Source organism: Botryllus schlosseri, chromosome 12 (genome assembly GCF_051294905.1).
Source record: "Botryllus schlosseri isolate E-star chromosome 12, Bs_hap1, whole genome shotgun sequence".
Classification (NCBI taxonomy): domain Eukaryota; kingdom Metazoa; phylum Chordata; class Ascidiacea; order Stolidobranchia; family Styelidae; genus Botryllus; species Botryllus schlosseri.
In genome coordinates, this window is record NC_137247.1 from 23,661,166 (window position 1) to 23,684,688 (window position 23,523).

Genomic DNA, 23,523 nt, shown 5'->3' on the forward strand with positions numbered 1-23,523 from the left:
TGCTTCACATAAAATGAAAAATACGAATTACATCAATACGATGTATTCAATGTGACCGTTGTTTCCTTCCTACAAGTAGCCTATATTTTAACGAAAAAATAAGGCGGAGCGAATATCGGATTCTGCTTTTATTTCTTTCACATATATACAAAAGCAGCACATTTCGTCCACTATGGTTATGTCTGCCGCGAGATTCTTTCACTAACTGGGTAATCTTTCAGACGACCTCCATCCTCAGACTAGTATATATAGTTCTTTCAAAAAGCAATCGAATAAAAATGTAAAATAATCGATTACGATGTCCTTTCGATTACAATTAAGCTTACTTGAAAATGCTCAAGTCTTCGCAATGGATTACGATTACAAATCACGATTCTCTGAAGACGTTACCAGAGGTGATCAGTAACAAAGTGGTTCTACTTTTACGAAGTACTTGGGTATGTGTTTTATATTTGGACTACTTGTACAAGTGGTTCTGAATTTAGTCTGCGTCTACTTCTACCTGAACCAAACCATATGGTCCCGAACACTTGCTTCTTTACCTGGAAATTGCATCATTTTACTGTACTTGAGTAGAAATTTACTGTTTTTTTCTTCACCTAAGCACCAACCATGGCTACACTGAACACCTCCTAGCATACATCGACTGCGTGGCTGCAGTCGGGTACCAATCAGTAGTATATCCGCCCGCTTTCGTGATGAATTGAGCCATGAGCATTTATAGGATTGTTAAATAGTGGCGAGATCAAGTAGTGGTATGATCCACAGCTGCAACACCAATGGGTTGCGGGTTCGAATCCTACCGAGGTCGACTGCAAAATTCCTGCCAAAATATTGAGGGTCTAGGCTCCTCCTCGCCACGTGATCCGCGTAAGCGGTGTCGCATAAAAAGTCTATAAAAGTGGGTCGTCGGTAAATACGGAATAAAAAATAAAGAGTATGAGACTAGCGTAAAATGACCAATTTAGTGAAAACATCATGAATATCAAACAAACAACAATCCGAATTGTTTGCTGATCTATACTTCAAATTTCACTCCTATATTTTTGAAAATATTTTATTAAATGATATTATTACACGTAGCAGGGGCGCTTACCACGACACAAATTTCGATATTTGCCATAGTTTATTTGATTTACGTGCCCTTGCGGACGACTGTCGCAGTTGCTTGCGATCACTATTCGGCATCGTCTGCTTTGAGGCGTCCTTCGCTGCCAGTTTATTGTAGCTTGACTCACGGTCTCTCATGAGGTTATCAATACACCGTAGTCGCAGTGACCTCTGCGAAAAACCTCCGCCACATAGAAGATGGTCAGGACCGTCGCTAAAATGCAATCCCGTATTCGAACGAGAAACATGGTTTCGTTGATTTTCGATGTCAAATTTTCTGATATTGTTCATTCCCAGATATAAATCGCCAAATAATGGTATTCAACTTAATATGTTATCAGAATTTTTTCAACGTGGCAGGCGGGCACTTATTTTGTGATAAAATGAAAGGTCAATTGGGAGATGTTTTTCATTGGTATATTTCCGTTACTATACCAAGTTGCGTGTAATTCATCATGTAGCTTTTGAACCCAAATCGCTCTCCAACTGCATGATGGGCGACAGACTCGAAACGAATGCTACTAAACCAGGGTATGTTGTGCCTCGCCTGTCGTAAGGAGCAGTATAAAAAGAATAGTGAACATCTCAAATGATTAGTATTGGTATTAGTTTAATATTGGTATTTATTAAAAACTAATTTGAAACATAATAACACCCAAAATGACGCAATTAGCAAATTTATTGTTTACCAAAAGGACGAAAAGAGAGGTCAGTCAAAGATTGCACCTGTGACTACAAGCCCTTTCAGAATTTATTATAACTGGCGTGGTAGGAATCGACTGCTATAGTCTCTCGCTGGTCCTGACAATCAAAATATTGACAATGACAGGGCACCACAGCCGCTTAAAATAGCCATAGAATGCGAAAATAATACTCTTAGAGACGTAAAACTCTGCCTATACGCCAATATATATTTATAGCAGAGAAACTTCAAGATGCCGATTTTATTTATTTTGAATGGGAAATGCATTGCGATGCCAACGTAATTTCTAATATCTTGCTAATTGGAATAGTCTTTTAGATGCCATAACAGTTACCAGTGATTATCCTTCGCGAGAGTATTCATCTAACAGTGAGAGAAATTACCGATGTACACAAAGCGAAATGAAATGAAGGTAACATTTCAATTGTCGTTACGAACACTTGAAGGCGTCTCTCCTGATTTAAGTCTTTGCGAAATCTCTTCCACGACCAAGGGAAGCTGAGCTATACTGTCAATGACGTAGTGACCGCCAGCACCTGTCAATATGTCCCTGCAACAGTACGTAAAGTTAGTATTGGATGGCATGTTTCGCTTAGCAGACGTGGTCATGGTCAGTAAGGGAGTATACTACTAAACTCTTGGAGTAGTCAAGTAAGTTCTGCGCTACTTACTCATGTGATTTTATGGTATTTTCTGCTGCTTCTCACCTTTTAAAACTATCTAGGCTACTTCGTAGTTTATTCATTTTGTCACGTATAGAAAGTAGTTTTAGGGCACGTATCCGTCACGTTTGTGGGCGAAATTGTCGGGCGAAATAGCGCCTGAATCACGGTAGCTCAATATATTTTGAAGAATTGCAGGAGTTTGTATGATCATAAGTCATTTTTATTAAGTCGCAAAGATGCATCCTGCAATTTAGAAAGTAGACACGTTCGGATGGCTGATAAAAGTATGCGACCTCTCCGCCAAATTTACTTTTGAAACTATTGACTTGAGCAATATTCTTATCTTCTTCTCTTTCTTCTCTTTCTACTTTCAGATGAAGTGGTTTATACATGTCGCGGGGTTACTTGTACTTTATTAGAGTAGAAATACACAGTGCTAGTGTTGCTTGAGTACCGAAAATGTCTATACTTTGACCACATCTGTCGATTAACTATCAGATTGTAGGACACCGCCGATTTTTTTTGGCTACCCCATATGCATTATCATTCAGGGAATTGCTTATCTAAAACCCCGAAAGGGTGAATCAAGCTTTAAACACGAACACTAGTCGTCTCGCATGTGTCTACCGTCCCGACGTAGGCGATGTTATAGTCCTAGAAGTTTGGACGGAGAAGGTAAGTTTACGATGGAACTCGTACCGGGCCCTCTGTATCCTTTCCTCTTTTTCCGAGGCATTCATCGCATCCCATTCGTCCATGGATTCAACATTTGTGTAATTGGAATAGCCAGCCACGCCGACTGTCCAGCATCCAGCATTCAAGCCTTCCTCGATTCCCGTGACGGTGTCGTCCATCTTTACAGAATAACTCATGGAATATATGGAAATCCAAAATACAGGGAAAGTATTAAATTCCTTACCGCTTGTGCTTTACGTGTCTGATGCCTAGGCATAGCACAAGTTACATAAAGCTTTTCTTATTTATTGACTTGGGTCTATACGCTCTTCTGAATTTATATGGCAGCCCGATGCTTATATACACCGTGAGTAGGGCTGAGCAAAATCGAGTACCGGGGTGATTCCATTTCGATTCGAATATTAATAAGCTAGCGGACGACTCGAGAAATCGCAGTATGACGTCATATCGGCATGAATGACGTCATATGCTAAAATATTTGCCTTTTGCTACCGCCAAGAAAATAATGCAAGTGGAGCACAGCAAACATAATTCGCTGTGTCTCGACCATGACGATTTCATAGCGCTTCGTGACAATGTGGAGTTCCGATCGCTACCTCTCAGAAATGTCGTTCCCGCGAACATGCAAACATTGATAATAGACTCGGATTCGAATACTCAAATCGTTGTGCCAAGCCCTAACCGTGAGTCACAAGGTTCACTTAGTTAGAGCATTACTGTCTTATTAATCTTGGTCTTTCGGTACGCTGTCTATGGAAGCCGCTGGTACGGCATCGTATTTTCGTTGTGTTCCAACTGTTACGAGGGCTCACAGTCTGGGTCTGCACCACCCCTACTGTACACATCGTTTATAGGATTCATTGTGGGAGAATACAGCCAAGTATTGTCATGGATTGTTGTTGTATGTGGCATTCATGGTGTTTGAAGACTACTATGGTCATTTACACCAGGCTAATTTTCTTGATTTTTTTATTTTGTGGCTGCCGACTATAGTAGCAAAGGCCCATTTCTAGGCTTTATAAGACACGGCTTACACGGATGAGGGGGCGAGGAGGAGCCCAGATAAACCTCAACACTTAGAAGATAGGAATTCTGGAGTCGACCTCGGTCGGACTCGAACCCACAGCCCATTGGTGTTGCAGCTGCGGATGGATATGGATTGATGAATTTTATTCCGAGCAATCTGCTGCTCTCTACAGTCACCTTACAGTCATAAAATGGAATCAAATCGATTTAGTTTGCATCAAGCGAGACGTCGTATTACGAATCACTACAAACAATAGCTAATACTTTCGAATATTGGTCACATAGGAGGAATGGGGTAATGGAATGATCATTTTCAAATGCCGGGTAGAGGTAGCACATTATTGTGTAGCCATGAGATGACACTCGTTATCATCCTCCTCCAACATAGGACCTACACCCTTAGCGGAAAGGGTGTGTATTTTCACCCGTGCACCAACCCTAATATAGGGTGTGAATATACACCCATGGCAAGCGAAACCAGAACTTACTTCAGACTTAAACCGCGTTGTAAATCGAGTACATTGCAATCCGAAATACGCATGAACGTGTAGGAACGTAGGACGGTATATACGTAGGTACAGAGGATTTATGGCGACGATATATTATGAGCTCTGTTTTCGTCTACCACCCTTTCGGCCCCTTTTCGGCTATGAGTGTACGCCATCGTGCGCAAAGCCGCGTTTCGCTGGTACTAATGATAGTAATATCCTCCAAATCCTGTAAAGATTGGATTTCGACCCTACTCGTGACGAATTTCCCGATAATACATCCTTCTGTTACTCTTTCGGGACATGAGTATGCAGATTTCTATACCTTCTGACGTGCTTTGTCCTCAACCTACACATGCCTTACCCGTCATGAATGCGGTTAAATTACTTGGTAGGAATACTTTCTGATTTCGTCAAGCATGAAATACTTTTTGAATTGATTTGCATCGTTACTATTTATGAAAATGCGACAAACTGGAGAAGATACTGCCCCTGTATCTTGGAATCGGTTTATAGTTTCGTAACCACATATATCCTTGGCAGCAAGAGTCATTCTTTCTTAGTTAAGGCGATGCATTCAAGTAATTTTAAGTTGCCCCCGCCGATAGTTTTATGATACTTGAATTCTCTTGAAACTTTCCGTGATTAAGCTCCCGTTCAATAGTTTAGGTGTGGGCTAGAAAGCACTATTTTGCGCTGTATCGACTATAGATAGTTCTAGCTATTTCTATTTCAGTAGAGTCAATCTAAAGCAGAGGTCTCAAACTCAAATGTGCTCGCGGGCCAATTTCCTAGTTTTGATGACGCCGCGGGCCGCAGCCTCGATAATAGGGATATTCAATTTATAATTCCCACGTATGCCTTATTAGACTGGAGCTTGCAGACAGGCATTCCACGGCATCGTGAAAATGTAATTTACTATTCTACTATTCACGCTTGACACTGAAAAAATCATATTTTCAAATATTTGAATAAAATTGTTTTTGTGCCGGGCACAATTTGTTGAAATAATGAGTTATAGACATCATGTGAGAGGATGCATCATGACATCGTCAAACTGTCGGGTTATAATATTGCAGCAAGTGGACCTTTGGCGTGCCACAATTTTGTGTAGAATAATTTAAAATCTACTGAATATTGATCTGATTTATTTGAGCGGTGTAGCCCAATCCGGGTTTTGATATAGTCGTGAGGCTATTGTTACTGTTATTGTCAAAGTCAAGCTAAATCAGAGTCAGATTTTGGCTTCGATTATTATTGGAACACATCAATAACAACTTAAATATAATCATTATTGAGCCACAGTAATAGCATTGTTTCTTAACCTTTGCGATCGTACCCCTCGTGCTTTCAGTATAGGTTTCGCGTAGCCCCTGTTCATTTTCAACACAATTTCTGATGGTACCTATATTAAAATCAGAAAACCCATAAACATAAAATCGCGCGTAGCGCGAAGACCATTTTGCAGTTCAATAAATTAGCCAAGAAAATATTCTACAGCAGGGCCGGCCAACCCATGGCCCGCGGGCCACATGTGGCCCGCGAGAAGGTTTTGAGTGGCCCGCGAGGTAATTTCCGAAATTCGTAATATTATCAAGAATGGATTGCATAGATTGTGAACTTGCAAGGCCAACCAAAAATTTGATTAGTCTGCCCGCAACACTTGAGAAGTTATGACTAAAATATCCAGTTCCAACGCATTGGCAGATCCATGAGCCAGTCACATTTTGGTAGATCTTCGTAAAATACCACAAAGCAGAATAATTTGCGATAGATTTATCAAAAGTAAAAATTTTCTACACACTTCGCACAACATGTTGTCACTCGATTTCTTGCTTTTAATATTGTTACCCTTTTGTGAAAATGAAAGAACGCCTAATGTGTCAGATCTAACTATATTCGCGATTACAAGACAAAGTGTCGTTCAACATATGCGACCTTGCGTTTGCGCTCGCAGAAAGACTGTGAAACCTAGGCACAAAATGATTGACGCAATGACGCATGTTGGTCGAAGCTTTCGATATCGATTGGTCAAGACGCCGAATAGTCCATTCCTTGCAAACTGAGCCCAGCGATATACAGCAGGCCCGCAAGATAGAGTCAAGCGACAATATTATTGACCTTTGAACTTCTAAAAAATTTCGCGCTTCGCGCGGCTAGTGCCCCTTCCAATATTTCGTCAATCAAATGTGGCCCTTTGGCTGAAAAGATTGGCCACCCCTGTTCTACAGCATATAGGCCTAATTCCACAATGCATCCCGAACCTTATCCGGATGACATAGCGTAGTGGTGACGATAAGCGCCTACTGATCTGGCGGACTCACTTCCACTCCCGTCGGAGGTTTATCTGGGCTCCTCTTTCCCGCTGTCGCCGTGCTTACGGCGCCAAAAAAGCCCAGAAAAAGACCTGTCGAAGGAAAGCACTCACAAGGAACTGGTAGAAAGGGCCGCGGCTTCAAAAAGATCAACATCGAAAAGAACTGTGACATCGGGCACTCTAGGCCGAGGTGGATGTGAGATTAAGAGGATCGCAACTGCGTTGTACATTGTGCGTGACTTGTTCAGATGGAAATTATAACTCAATGATTGATTGATGGGGTGCTTCGTACCCGAAAGGGGCCTACTGTCTCTAGTTACGAACCCCTGGAATAGAAGTGTCTGATCGTCGATGAATTCATTGGTGTGACAGCTGTGGCGCGTACTACTATCTTACTAGCCACCGATAATAACATGAATAAAGAGAGCAAACAACAGCCAGCATGTAACTAACTAAACGTCACGGGGGTCACATCATGCCGATGGTTACCACACTGACCTGATTATATAGCTACATACCCTACGCAACGCAAGCTACGACCTATTGATATATTACTATATTCCCCATGACAGTTTCATATTTTGTTGCATCCGTAGGATTGCCGAGTCACCGTCCCAAGTCACAAATCCCTATCTGATTTCAACGTTTGACCAGACTTAACTCGAGTTTTTATTTAATCGCCCAGTTAATCCGAAATCGAGTAATTGTACGAAAGGTAGCGCCTAACCAAATCACAATTTTCAGTCACGAACGGGTCAAGTTTTATCATCATGAGTTAAAAATGTGACGTAATAGATGATCTATACTACCGCATGGTAGCTTTTAAAAGTGATGTGATAGTGTAGTTTAATAATATCGTTGGGTTATATTTTTCATCTGTATAAGTCACACACAATGTACAGTGCGATAAGACACAATGCGATGTCATGAACAGATAGGAGGATGTCGAACGACACGCATCAGTAGCGATCCTTCACTCTAGCATCCACCTCGGCCTACAGTGCCCGATGTCACAGTTCTTTTCGATGGTGATCTTTCTGAAGCCGCGGCCCTTTGTACTAGTTCTTTTCATTGCTTGTGAGCGCTTTCTTTCGTCGGGTATTTTCTGGGCTATTTTGTCGCCGTAAGAACGGCCAAGACGAGGGAAGAGGAGCCCAGATAAACCTCCGACGGGAATCATACTTGGTCCGTCAGATTGGTGGGCGCTGATCGTTACCATACGCTATCTCCCTTTGTTGAGTGTTAAGTGATTTTTATGGTAGTTTGAGGGTGATCTTTAAGCTCTTATATCTAAAAAAGATATGTGGCACTTGAATGTATTGTCGAATACTTGAAATTCTAAAATGCCGTCGCGGGCCGCACAAAACGTTATCGCGGGCCTCATGCGGCCCGCGGGCCGCGTGTTTGAGACCTCTGATCTAAAGCACATCTAAAGACAACATTTGTAATCCAACGTGAGTAGTATATATGATCGGTCGCGAACTAACGTTTTTTTGCATGGGCTCTTATGGGCGGGGTGGCGATTCGCCTGGAAACCCGGGGTGGCGATTCGCCTTTTTAGACCCCCTCTGGGCCGCGATTCGCCATGTGTTCTTATGGGTGCGGTCGTGATTCGCCTTTTTTGCTATAGGCCGCGGTCGTGATTCGCCGTGAAAACCCGGGGTGGCATGCGGCTCTTATTTCTTATGGCGGGGGTGGCAAGCGGCTGTTTTGTCTTATGGCGGGGGGCGGCAAGCGGCTATTGTGTCTTGTGGTCGAACGGTAACCCTTTTCAGTATGGACTGCGGTCGCAAGCGGCTTCGTTGTTGGCATGTCGTACTTCGTGTTGAATATGTATCAAGTAAATAGTCATGTAAATGAACCTTTGTTAATGTGTATATCGTCGTGTATTCTTACAAGGTCTCTACTGATTCACCATGTGTTCTTATGGGCGCGGTCGTGATTCGTACTTTCAGGCATCTCTCGGGTGGTGTTGAATATGTACGAGTCGCCAACAATAACCGCGCAAACGGAAACGCTGTTTGTTGTGAGGATTAAGCAGTGCGACCTATATTTCGAATGACCTGCGCGCTGAATTGTTGCCCATACAGCTGTGTGCTACTATCGCTTATTACACTATTCCAGTCAGTGCGAAATAGTTTGCTAAATCTAGGAATCACTTCCAAGGTAATATTTTGGTAATTAGTTTACCGCAGAGCCGGCGTAGACGGCGATTCGAATATCAACAATAACCGCGTTCACAAACTAACACTTCAAAAATGTGTGAAATAGTTTGCAAAACCCCGCCATCGCTGACAAGATAATGACTCGGGTGACATGATAACGTTACAGGTATAGGCTGTGGTGGTGATTCGCCATGTGTTCTTATGGGCGCGCTCGCATGTCGTACTTTCAAGTATAGGTATCTCTCGCATGTCGTATTGGAAACTCGTGTTGGTTCGCTCACGCGGTGAAATTTTAGTAATCAGTTTGTCGCAGAACTTGATTTCACTCGTAAGATTTAATAAGTAACGAATAACAGACCGCCAGTGTCGGTAACTTGAATAGCGACAAATTGTCACTTATTTCCGCTCTAACCCTAATCCTTTGTGAAGTGAACGCTTATTCAAAAGGTTGTGATATAATTTCAAAATCCAACGACCACTCACCGGATAATGCTGCAGACATAGCACTCTCTCATACCCGCTCACAAGGTAATATTTCGGCAATTAGTTTGTCACAGAACCGTCGCAGACGGTGATTCAAAACCAACAATTTGTCACTTGCCCGCGATCGCTATATGTTTTGACACTTCAGAAGAGTGGTTGACTTTAGTTGCGTGATACAAATCACGAGAATATTCAATCAATGCGTCAATTTGTCAACTCGAAATGAAACTCACTACACAGTTCAAGTTGATTCGTATCTGAATGTGTTAATTCGGTACAATTCTAATTATTTTGAGAAATCTTTTCGTGATCTTTTGATTCGACTGCAACCTGAATATTACTGACACCGACTTTCAGCCACATCGAATTATTCGCACACTCCGCGCCGTCGTTTTCATAGCTATAGAATCAATACCAACTATAACTCTACAAGAATCAAGAATCGCAAGTATGTGCATTATACAGTTATTGTCTTTATCAACATGAAATCCAACTCTTAACAAAAACACGCAACTAATCATTCGCCATCTCTAACATTATCAAAAAAATTCCAGTATTGTTAATTGAAAATCCTCGAGTCTTTATTTTTAAGAATGTTATAGTACGACGTCGGAATCCACTCGCGAGATGTACTAAAGGTAAATCCAGATAATCCAAAATGAAATATTTGGACTTTGACATAGTCTGAATTGAAATAGATTGACAAACATGACTAACAACTTTCAACCCAGTCATATTTAGAGATTATACGCACATTGATTCGAAACAAGTAATGAATCATTACAACTCTATTCGCGACCTGTCTTTACGTTTGTCAAAGAGAGTTTCAGAAATATCATCACTATGACATCTCAACATTTTAACATCTTGCCATCAACAAAAGAGTAAAATACAAAAACCTTGTCAAGTCAATCCGTTTGTAACTCACCGAACCAAAGCAAAAAGTGTCCATACGAAAAGTAGACAAGACTACGCAAGTAATCACTACAACCCACAAACATATCAAGTTCGGTTTTAGGCATATACCACCAACTCGTCTTTTTTGTTTAACTGTAAAAGTCGTTACTATGCCACAAGACCAAGAAATTACTATGAGGTATATTTTGTAAGACAAAAGTAATTACTTCTCGGTGTCGGCGACTTGAGGTTAACATAATATATTTGAGTATACGACATTTGAAAGTATGACCATCGTAGTTTCTTACAATCGAACGCAGGTGTTATATCGAAAATTATCGTGATGTAAACATAAGGATTGGCACATCGATTTAACATACGAGATTTTGTAATGGTCTATCATGACTTGATTAATAAATAATTCGCGTTAATTAGACCCGGCGTTGTGGTAAAGGTTATTATGACAGCAACAAACTTTTCAGTACCGTTGTTATTAACATATTGAGTTGTAAAACTATGCGTGTCTGAAATGTTCTTGAATGGAAAATTATTCCGCCTCGGTACATATCACCCTGCGTATCGCGGATATCGGAAAATATTTTACAAATGTAATTGTCTCCACTAACCAAGACTAAAGATGAAACAACAATTTCGTTTGGCTGATTAACAACCGGTACAATACTTTATCATCATAATCCGCGGTGAGAATTGAAACACTTTCGCGCATTACCCGGGGTCAAGATATCACACTAGGTGAATTGACATACCGCCGCTTGAATAATACCTAATCCGTTCGCACCATTTCACATACTTTGATCATTACAAAAGTAAATTGTGATATGTTTGTTAGATGCATCCAATTCAGTTAGAAATGTCTGGTGCACAACAATAGTAATATCAAAAAAGTACTTGCTACACTGTTATTTGCTAAATGTGTTTTGCATTGTTGTTCATTTGTAGTATTGATTGAAATTGTTCTTGAACCCTCAAATAATAATTCCTGCCATGAAACCAAGTCGCTGAAAGTCGTTACCATCACGAAGATACAATATGTACGATGTTTGTCAAATGTATCCTACCTGGCCAACAGAAAACAATTTTCACTCACTCGAAATGAAACCAATGTGATGGTCTCCATTCGATATTTTGTTTGTGTCAAATACTTTGCAATGAACACATTTGCGTGGTTGAGCTTTACATCATCAAGCTGTTATTTGTAAATCAAGATTTCGGTAAACTTGTAAATGTATCGTTTAACTAACCGACATTTAGTGATTGGGGAACATACCAGACGATACACATCCATCTCGAAATACTGTATTGATCTTAATTTCCATCATCGTGATAAGCGAAGTACATTTGTTTTGAATTCATAACAATAGGCTTTTCTATGACATGATAAATTATTGACAAGTTCTGCTTAGAAGATTGGTTGCATATCACTAAAAATAATATACCACACATATTATTACTGTTACTCCATTCATCGGTATTTTTTCCGTTGTCGATTTTCAAACGAGTAAAATTTATTACTTGAGTTGCTCTGCTTACTATATTTAAATCTAAACTCGCCCGTCTTTCAACAACAAACAATGTTAAAAAAGTCTGCAATCAAACACAACAAGTTTTACGATACTAATTATTATCCCCACATAACCCATTTCTTACCGAAGACATATGAAATATATTCATGTTACACGAAAATATTCGCTCATGCTACAAACCTGTACAATGATTGGTGCTTTCAAACTGTTTCGACACCTCAAGAACTTTATTGTCTGAATGGTTGTTCATGTATCGTAATAATCAAGTAGTTCAACACAGAACTAGTATTAACAGAAACACCAGAGTTGTTTACACAAAAGTTTGTATGTGTACAGTATACGAATACCATGTGTAAGTCCAGCACAATTGTGTGGTATCCATACGAGTTTAGTTAACACAATTTACGACACCGAGGTCGCCTCATCTTTCGTAAGACAACAAACCAAGGCTTCAGGATATGTCCATGTCATAGCAATAAATCAGCTACTCCAACAACAGAGTACATATGTTTTCTAGTTACGATGCTTACATCTTACACACAAATCGACCTACTTTGCTAACGAAAAGTGCTGAGTCATCAAGCGATTGCCCTAGCAACAAAACAGCTAAACGTACTATCATACAAAATGGCCGTTATAGTCACCAACTGTACATGGTACAAGTAACAAGTCTCGAGAATTCAGTTATTCAAAAAAACGCGAAAGTGTTTCTATACCAAGTCGTTATGTTTGACGAAAGCGTATATTGTAGTATTACGATCGATTTGCATTCATTGGTCACAAAATGTCACTACTCTAAATAATTATTTTTCACTCAAACACAAACGCATACTTGTCACCAATCGTTTTCATCAAGCACGAGTTCAAGAAACCTGCTACGACATGAATTCCGATTTAGTTTTACAAATATTTTATAATTGTTTTTATTAACACTATATCAATGTCATCAAGTTGAGTGTTTACGATATTAGTGTGTAGGTGTCTGTGTCATACTTGGAGGATCCGTATTACAATTGACTCGAATTGACTAAATGTAAGAAGGGTTGAAATGTTTCGAATCGATTCATAAGTGGTCTTCGTTGTGGTTTTCGTCGGACATACAGCACGAACTAACTGTAGACTCCTCTCTGTTGTGCAGCTACTCGGTAATCGAAATGCATTAACATGTAAACAACGATCTTGTTTCGTCACACCAAAAATATGTTCACTATCGCGATACTCTGCACAAGATGTGCATAACCTTTTCACACTCGTAATAGTATACCAACGTCAAGCGATGACGTTTAACAAGACCAACGACACTGAACCCACGACGTTTACCTATGTAAAATTACCACTTTCACTTGTCAGTCCATCGTTTACCTGACTAAACATATTATTTTCCTTTGGAGATCTGACGTTTACTCAGAGTAAGAAACCATTTTCACTTGTAAATATATTTTTTCCTTGGCTAACAAACCTTTTTCACTTGGAAATATATTTTTTCTCTGGTTAACAAACCTTTTTCACTTGGAAATATATTTTTTTCTCTGGGTAACAAACCATTTTCACTTGGAAATATATTTTTTCTCTGGTTAACAAACCTTTTTCACTTGGAAATATATTTTTTCTCTGGTTAACAAACCTTTTCCCCTGAGCAGCAAACCATTTTGACTTGGAAATATATTTTTTCCCTGAGCAACAAACCATTTCACTCGGCGGGTCGTCGTTTACCTGAATAAAAATATCATTTTCCTTTGGAGATCTGGCGTTTATCCATTGTAACTATACATTTTCACTTGGAAATCTGTCGTTTACCTGAGTACCAATACCGTTTTCACTTGGAAATCTATCTTTTCGCTGGGTAACAATACCATTTTCGTTTTGAAAACTGACAACCACACCGGTCAATTTGATATTTTTTGTATATTGTTACAAAAGACAGCAACGAAAAATACACCAACAACGACTCCGATACATTTGTCTAATCAAATATTCACTCGCTCTGATGCATCCCATCAAAATCATTGGTTACTCACATACAATAACAATGTGCTGTTGTACATCGACATGTATGTTTTCGGAATTGGTGAATAAAGGGGTTTCCGATATGTCCGTGATGTCCGGGTTCGTGCTTTGGATTTTCCAGAGTCAAAATGTCTGAATAAAACACCTCCTCGACTTTGGTAACTGGTTGATACACGGATAATGGTGTTCAAAAAACGGCTGAATTTATGTTCCCCATCGCGCTAACAACTCCGGGTTACTTGTGAGTTTCCTCAGGTCTGTTTACTATATTGTGGCTTTACTGGTCAATACATGTCGCTCCAGTCAGGTGAAACCGGATCACTAATATGAGAAAGTGTGTGGGGGCCTGATCCGGATATTCACTCATGAACCAACGACCAATATCCAAGTAAACATGTTACAGACAGTGTTTTGTCTCCATGAAAAATACCAATGCATACACCATCACATCAAGTACGTCACGATTGTCCACAAGTATTCGCGTAAACGAGGTGTATACACAATGTGTCGATGCACAAACATCATGGGACACAAATTCACGTTCTCAAGTCTCATCATGCGCCGACTCTGTACATTCAATGTGGGCATAGATGACTTGGAGACAGGCAACCATCCATATTTGGGCGTAACATGGTCTTAGTATGAACCACCTCCACCCAACTTGTGAAAAATGAATCTCACACGAGTACAGCCCTTTCACGGGTTCACACCTTGATTTTGCAAGATTATCCGTATTATCAAGTAGACTTGCATCGTGATCCAGACCTCGACATAATCGGGTTGCGTAACTCGCTCAATCCCCCCACGTATTGTTCGTCCTAATCTGCGAACTTTTTCGCTGAGATCGCAGTGTTTCACTCGGTTTAATGTATTTGGCGATCACCATCGTTATCAATCTTTCACGCGATGAATATGTCGGATGTTGCTACTCCCACATAACGACTACAGATAAACATCGTAAGCAGTGACTCCGGATTGAAATCGTAAACGGGGACTCTGTGTGTGTGAATCTCGATTACGATTTGATAATGTAATCCAGGGTGTGTCTCTGCGAGCTGAAGGCCGATTTCGTGTTAATCACTCCGCAAGAGGGTGCTATCTCGTAACTCGACAGGTCAACATAAATCGCGGTTGGAAACTTTTGGTCTAGTTGATCCAGCTACCTGTTGAAACGTTGTACCCACACAGACAAGTGAGAAAACGTTGTCGCTACCTAACCATATCCACGAACATGGATGGACTACGCGTAACTGTCCATAGATTCCTCTGGCCCCACGCCGTGGTTTTACGACACAGACGAGACGCAGCAGTGGAAATATTGAAAATGAAAAACGATACCTTGGTGACATTTGATTTGGATTTTACACCTGATGAACCATACACTCGATTGGTACATTGGGATGACAACTCTATCGTCGAGGTCGAGGGAAAAGAAATGTACAGATTTGTTGGTGTTGTGGATAATCAGCGAAAATCAGGGTATATGGTTGTGTATGGTTCGCATATTTGACTGAGAATATATCGGTATGCATAATACACTGTCTGTTGTATCATGCCGTGTGTCATCTATGCCCACATTGAATGTACAGAGTCGGCGCATGATGAGACTTGAGAACGTGAATTTGTGTCCCATGATGTTTGTGCATCGACACATTGTGTATACACCTCGTTTACGCGAATACTTGTGGACAATCGTGACGTACTTGATGTGATGGTGTATGCATTGATATTTTTCATGGAGACAAAACACTGTCTGTAACATGTTTACTTGGATATTGGTCGTTGGTTCATGAGTGAATATCCGGATCAGGCCCCCACACACTTTCTCATATTAGTGATCCGGTTTCACCTGACTGGAGCGACATGTATTGACCAGTAAAGCCACAATATAGTAAACAGACCTGAGGAAACTCACAAGTAACCCGGAGTTGTTAGCGCGATGGGGAACATAAATTCAGCCGTTTTTTGAACACCATTATCCGTGTATCAACCAGTTACCAAAGTCGAGGAGGTGTTTTATTCAGACATTTTGACTCTGGAAAATCCAAAGCACGAACCCGGACATCACGGACATATCGGAAACCCCTTTATTCACCAATTCCGAAAACATACATGTCGATGTACAACAGCACATTGTTATTGTATGTGAGTAACCAATGATTTTGATGGGATGCATCAGAGCGAGTGAATATTTGATTAGACAAATGTATCGGAGTCGTTGTTGGTGTATTTTTCGTTGCTGTCTTTTGTAACAATATACAAAAAATATCAAATTGACCGGTGTGGTTGTCAGTTTTCAAAACGAAAATGGTATTGTTACCCAGCGAAAAGATAGATTTCCAAGTGAAAACGGTATTGGTACTCAGGTAAACGACAGATTTCCAAGTGAAAATGTATAGTTACAATGGATAAACGCCAGATCTCCAAAGGAAAATGATATTTTTATTCAGGTAAACGACGACCCGCCGAGTGAAATGGTTTGTTGCTCAGGGAAAAAATATATTTCCAAGTCAAAATGGTTTGCTGCTCAGGGGAAAAGGTTTGTTAACCAGAGAAAAAATATATTTCCAAGTGAAAAAGGTTTGTTAACCAGAGAAAAAATATATTTCCAAGTGAAAAAGGTTTGTTACCCAGAGAAAAAAATATATTTCCAAGTGAAAAAAGGTTTGTTAACCAGAGAAAAAATATATTTCCAAGTGAAAAAGGTTTGTTACCCAGAGAAAAAATATATTTCCAAGTGAAAAAAGGTTTGTTAGCCAAGGAAAAAATATATTTACAAGTGAAAATGGTTTCTTACTCTGGGTAAACGTCAGATCTCCAAAGGAAAATAATATGTTTAGTCAGGTAAACGATGGACTGACAAGTGAAAGTGGTAATTTTACATAGGTAAACGTCGTGGGTTCAGTGTCGTTGGTCTTGTTAAACGTTATCGCTTGACGTTGGTATACTATTACGAGTGTGAAAAGGTTATGCACGTCTTGTGCAGAGTATCGCGATAGTGAACATATTTTTGGTGTGACGAAACAAGATCGTTGTTTACATGTTAATGCATTTCGATTACCGAGTAGCTGCACAACAGAGAGGAGTCTACAGTTAGTTCGTGCTGTATGTCCGACGAAAACCACAACGAAGACCACTTATGAATCGATTCGAAACATTTCAACCCTTCTTACATTTAGTCAATTCGAGTCAATTGTAATACGGATCCTCCAAGTATGACACAGACACCTACACACTAATATCGTAAACACTCAACTTGATGACATTGATATAGTGTTAATAAAAACAATTATAAAATATTTGTAAAACTAAATCGGAATTCATGTCGTAGCAGGTTTCTTGAACTCGTGCTTGATGAAAACGATTGGTGACAAGTATGCGTTTGTGTTTGAGTGAAAAATAATTATTTAGAGTAGTGACATTTTGTGACCAATGAATGCAAATCGATCGTAATACTACAATATACGCTTTCGTCAAACATAACGACTTGGTATAGAAACACTTTCGCGTTTTTTTGAATAACTGAATTCTCGAGACTTGTTACTTGTACCATGTACAGTTGGTGACTATAACGGCCATTTTGTATGATAGTACGTTTAGCTGTTTTGTTGCTAGGGCAATCGCTTGATGACTCAGCACTTTTCGTTAGCAAAGTAGGTCGATTTGTGTGTAAGATGTAAGCATCGTAACTAGAAAACATATGTACTCTGTTGTTGGAGTAGCTGATTTATTGCTATGACATGGACATATCCTGAAGCCTTGGTTTGTTGTCTTACGAAAGATGAGGCGACCTCGGTGTCGTAAATTGTGTTAACTAAACTCGTATGGATACCACACAATTGTGCTGGACTTACACATGGTATTCGTATACTGTACACATACAAACTTTTGTGTAAACAACTCTGGTGTTTCTGTTAATACTAGTTCTGTGTTGAACTACTTGATTATTACGATACATGAACAACCATTCAGACAATAAAGTTCTTGAGGTGTCGAAACAGTTTGAAAGCACCAATCATTGTACAGGTTTGTAGCATGAGCGAATATTTTCGTGTAACATGAATATATTTCATATGTCTTCGGTAAGAAATGGGTTATGTGGGGATAATAATTAGTATCGTAAAACTTGTTGTGTTTGATTGCAGACTTTTTTAACATTGTTTGTTGTTGAAAGACGGGCGAGTTTAGATTTAAATATAGTAAGCAGAGCAACTCAAGTAATAAATTTTACTCGTTTGAAAATCGACAACGGAAAAAATACCGATGAATGGAGTAACAGTAATAATATGTGTGGTATATTATTTTTAGTGATATGCAACCAATCTTCTAAGCAGAACTTGTCAATAATTTATCATGTCATAGAAAAGCCTATTGTTATGAATTCAAAACAAATGTACTTCGCTTATCACGATGATGGAAATTAAGATCAATACAGTATTTCGAGATGGATGTGTATCGTCTGGTATGTTCCCCAATCACTAAATGTCGGTTAGTTAAACGATACATTTACAAGTTTACCGAAATCTTGATTTACAAATAACAGCTTGATGATGTAAAGCTCAACCACGCAAATGTGTTCATTGCAAAGTATTTGACACAAACAAAATATCGAATGGAGACCATCACATTGGTTTCATTTCGAGTGAGTGAAAATTGTTTTCTGTTGGCCAGGTAGGATACATTTGACAAACATCGTACATATTGTATCTTCGTGATGGTAACGACTTTCAGCGACTTGGTTTCATGGCAGGAATTATTATTTGAGGGTTCAAGAACAATTTCAATCAATACTACAAATGAACAACAATGCAAAACACATTTAGCAAATAACAGTGTAGCAAGTACTTTTTTGATATTACTATTGTTGTGCACCAGACATTTCTAACTGAATTGGATGCATCTAACAAACATATCACAATTTACTTTTGTAATGATCAAAGTATGTGAAATGGTGCGAACGGATTAGGTATTATTCAAGCGGCGGTATGTCAATTCACCTAGTGTGATATCTTGACCCCGGGTAATGCGCGAAAGTGTTTCAATTCTCACCGCGGATTATGATGATAAAGTATTGTACCGGTTGTTAATCAGCCAAACGAAATTGTTGTTTCATCTTTAGTCTTGGTTAGTGGAGACAATTACATTTGTAAAATATTTTCTGATATCCGCGATACGCAGGGTGATATGTACCGAGGCGGAATAATTTTCCATTCAAGAACATTTCAGACACGCATAGTTTTACAACTCAATATGTTAATAACAACGGTACTGAAAAGTTTGTTGCTGTCATAATAACCTTTACCACAACGCCGGGTCTAATTAACGCGAATTATTTATTAATCAAGTCATGATAGACCATTACAAAATCTCGTATGTTAAATCGATGTGCCAATCCTTATGTTTACATCACGATAATTTTCGATATAACACCTGCGTTCGATTGTAAGAAACTACGATGGTCATACTTTCAAATGTCGTATACTCAAATATATTATGTTAACCTCAAGTCGCCGACACCGAGAAGTAATTACTTTTGTCTTACAAAATATACCTCATAGTAATTTCTTGGTCTTGTGGCATAGTAACGACTTTTACAGTTAAACAAAAAAGACGAGTTGGTGGTATATGCCTAAAACCGAACTTGATATGTTTGTGGGTTGTAGTGATTACTTGCGTAGTCTTGTCTACTTTTCGTATGGACACTTTTTGCTTTGGTTCGGTGAGTTACAAACGGATTGACTTGACAAGGTTTTTGTATTTTACTCTTTTGTTGATGGCAAGATGTTAAAATGTTGAGATGTCATAGTGATGATATTTCTGAAACTCTCTTTGACAAACGTAAAGACAGGTCGCGAATAGAGTTGTAATGATTCATTACTTGTTTCGAATCAATGTGCGTATAATCTCTAAATATGACTGGGTTGAAAGTTGTTAGTCATGTTTGTCAATCTATTTCAATTCAGACTATGTCAAAGTCCAAATATTTCATTTTGGATTATCTGGATTTACCTTTAGTACATCTCGCGAGTGGATTCCGACGTCGTACTATAACATTCTTAAAAATAAAGACTCGAGGATTTTCAATTAACAATACTGGAATTTTTTTGATAATGTTAGAGATGGCGAATGATTAGTTGCGTGTTTTTGTTAAGAGTTGGATTTCATGTTGATAAAGACAATAACTGTATAATGCACATACTTGCGATTCTTGATTCTTGTAGAGTTATAGTTGGTATTGATTCTATAGCTATGAAAACGACGGCGCGGAGTGTGCGAATAATTCGATGTGGCTGAAAGTCGGTGTCAGTAATATTCAGGTTGCAGTCGAATCAAAAGATCACGAAAAGATTTCTCAAAATAATTAGAATTGTACCGAATTAACACATTCAGATACGAATCAACTTGAACTGTGTAGTGAGTTTCATTTCGAGTTGACAAATTGACGCATTGATTGAATATTCTCGTGATTTGTATCACGCAACTAAAGTCAACCACTCTTCTGAAGTGTCAAAACATATAGCGATCGCGGGCAAGTGACAAATTGTTGGTTTTGAATCACCGTCTGCGACGGTTCTGTGACAAACTAATTGCCGAAATATTACCTTGTGAGCGGGTATGAGAGAGTGCTATGTCTGCAGCATTATCCGGTGAGTGGTCGTTGGATTTTGAAATTATATCACAACCTTTTGAATAAGCGTTCACTTCACAAAGGATTAGGGTTAGAGCGGAAATAAGTGACAATTTGTCGCTATTCAAGTTACCGACACTGGCGGTCTGTTATTCGTTACTTATTAAATCTTACGAGTGAAATCAAGTTCTGCGACAAACTGATTACTAAAATTTCACCGCGTGAGCGAACCAACACGAGTTTCCAATACGACATGCGAGAGATACCTATACTTGAAAGTACGACATGCGAGCGCGCCCATAAGAACACATGGCGAATCACCACCACAGCCTATACCTGTAACGTTATCATGTCACCCGAGTCATTATCTTGTCAGCGATGGCGGGGTTTTGCAAACTATTTCACACATTTTTGAAGTGTTAGTTTGTGAACGCGGTTATTGTTGATATTCGAATCGCCGTCTACGCCGGCTCTGCGGTAAACTAATTACCAAAATATTACCTTGGAAGTGATTCCTAGATTTAGCAAACTATTTCGCACTGACTGGAATAGTGTAATAAGCGATAGTAGCACACAGCTGTATGGGCAACAATTCAGCGCGCAGGTCATTCGAAATATAGGTCGCACTGCTTAATCCTCACAACAAACAGCGTTTCCGTTTGCGCGGTTATTGTTGGCGACTCGTACATATTCAACACCACCCGAGAGATGCCTGAAAGTACGAATCACGACCGCGCCCATAAGAACACATGGTGAATCAGTAGAGACCTTGTAAGAATACACGACGATATACACATTAACAAAGGTTCATTTACATGACTATTTACTTGATACATATTCAACACGAAGTACGACATGCCAACAACGAAGCCGCTTGCGACCGCAGTCCATACTGAAAAGGGTTACCGTTCGACCACAAGACACAATAGCCGCTTGCCGCCCCCCGCCATAAGACAAAACAGCCGCTTGCCACCCCCGCCATAAGAAATAAGAGCCGCATGCCACCCCGGGTTTTCACGGCGAATCACGACCGCGGCCTATAGCAAAAAAGGCGAATCACGACCGCACCCATAAGAACACATGGCGAATCGCGGCCCAGAGGGGGTCTAAAAAGGCGAATCGCCACCCCGGGTTTCCAGGCGAATCGCCACCCCGCCCATAAGAGCCCATGCAAAAAAACGTTAGTTCGCGACCGATCATATATACTACTAACGTGCACCGAGAGAATTAATAATATCCAGCACGCCTCACCTTTATAACTGATTGAATCGGCCAAATCCCCATATCTCTCAGACATTGGTACAGCATGAATGGAGCAGGTCGGGATCCCATGTTGTTGAGGACCTCATCCCCCGATACCGAGCTATCGGGGATGTATCCTTGAGTAGCTGCCTCCCGCAACAACACGTCAGACATGGCCTGCACACAATAACATGATATACATTTTTAGTATTAGCAAAATCGTATACGCACTGCGTGATGGGGTTAATATTAGGGATGATGTGAACGTGAGGTTCACGTTCGAGTTCTGTGTGTGAACCTCAGAAATTTAGAGGTTCTCGTTCACAAACAAACCTTGGTAGGTTCTGCACTGTGAACCTTTTTAATATATTACTATTTCCACTTCATAATAACATTTTTGTATAAAATTTATTGCATTTCAACAGCGGGCCACTCTATGCATGGCGCTGGTAGCATAACAAATCAACAACAAACGAGCATGCACCTTGACAATCTCAAAATTTTACTTACTTTGTTACAGAAGTTTGATCGAAATATCCAGCTTTCTGTTAGTGAATATTTAGTGACTCTCTACTGCGAGATGGATCCGCAATCACACATCATCAAGAGCCCACCCACTGGGGGCCCAAGACCAACGTTTTTTTTGGGGGGGGGGCTGACGAAGTGCTGTTACGTCCCTGGTAACGAATTAATTGTAACTACGGGCACGCCCGAATATGTTGAATTATTAATTACGTGCCCTTTATTTTCCCATACAACATTTTACTCAGCGCAACTGGTAAATCTGATTTCGTGGGCTGAGAGGATAAAAAGTTTATAGCGGCTTATATATGTAACTACCACCTATTCATTCATGCATTATAGAAAATTTTGGCACCTAGGGCGACCAGGCCACACAAACTTTGCTGACCATCAAAATCACCCTACGGGGCTCTTGGGAGCGAAGCCCGCAAGAGTTTGATTTATCACGCTATGGGTGCGCAAGGCAATCGTTTTTAGGGGGTTGACGAAGTGCTGTTACTGCCCTCCCTCTTACTCTTTTCTTTATTACATTCCTTACAATATGAGGTTGGGGGGCGCTGGAGCATGATAATTTTTGAAAGGGGGCGCTGGAGGAAAAAAGGTTAAGAACCACTGCGTTGAGGGAAAGAATGTTGCCAGTCCTGCAAAAAGGTTTTCAGAGCTTCAAAATTTTCGGAGGGCCGAACCGGCTTCCAAGCATCAAGAAAAGAGATCACTTCGCTAGTGCCATCGATCTCATCGCGGAAAGAATTTTCTTCCCGATACTTTTCCAGGAGTTTCCTGTGTTGTCTCTCAAAACATTCTATTTTGGAGCCCGACTATTCCATCTCCTTCAGTCTATCGAGATATTTTCGGAGGACTTTTGTCACTTCAGATGGCTTTAATATTACCAACTCACATGGAAGAGTCCTGGGAATGTTAGCTTGTTTAAGAAAATTGACGCAACAAGACTGTCTGGCAAAACGAGACTGCAGCTCAGAAATAGCCGGAAAGATTGTTGCGTCACAATATTCGACTCGATTACAATGCA

General features: G+C 40.0%; 1 protein-coding gene across 1 annotated transcript in view; it reads right to left on the reverse strand.

Annotated features, from left to right (window-relative positions):
- Window positions 1-2,039: 2,039 nt before the first annotated feature.
- LOC145452075 (phosphonoacetaldehyde hydrolase-like) overlaps window positions 2,040-23,523 on the reverse strand; it is a 69,243-nt gene continuing 47,759 nt past the window's right edge. The window contains exons 6-8 of the mRNA XM_080330291.1: window positions 21,981-22,148; window positions 3,178-3,332; window positions 2,040-2,363 (exon numbers count right to left, since the gene is read on the reverse strand). Of these exons, the coding sequence (XP_080186417.1) occupies window positions 2,234-2,363; window positions 3,178-3,332; window positions 21,981-22,148 (453 nt within the window). The 3' untranslated portion in view covers window positions 2,040-2,233. The remainder of the gene's footprint in view (window positions 2,364-3,177; window positions 3,333-21,980; window positions 22,149-23,523) is intronic.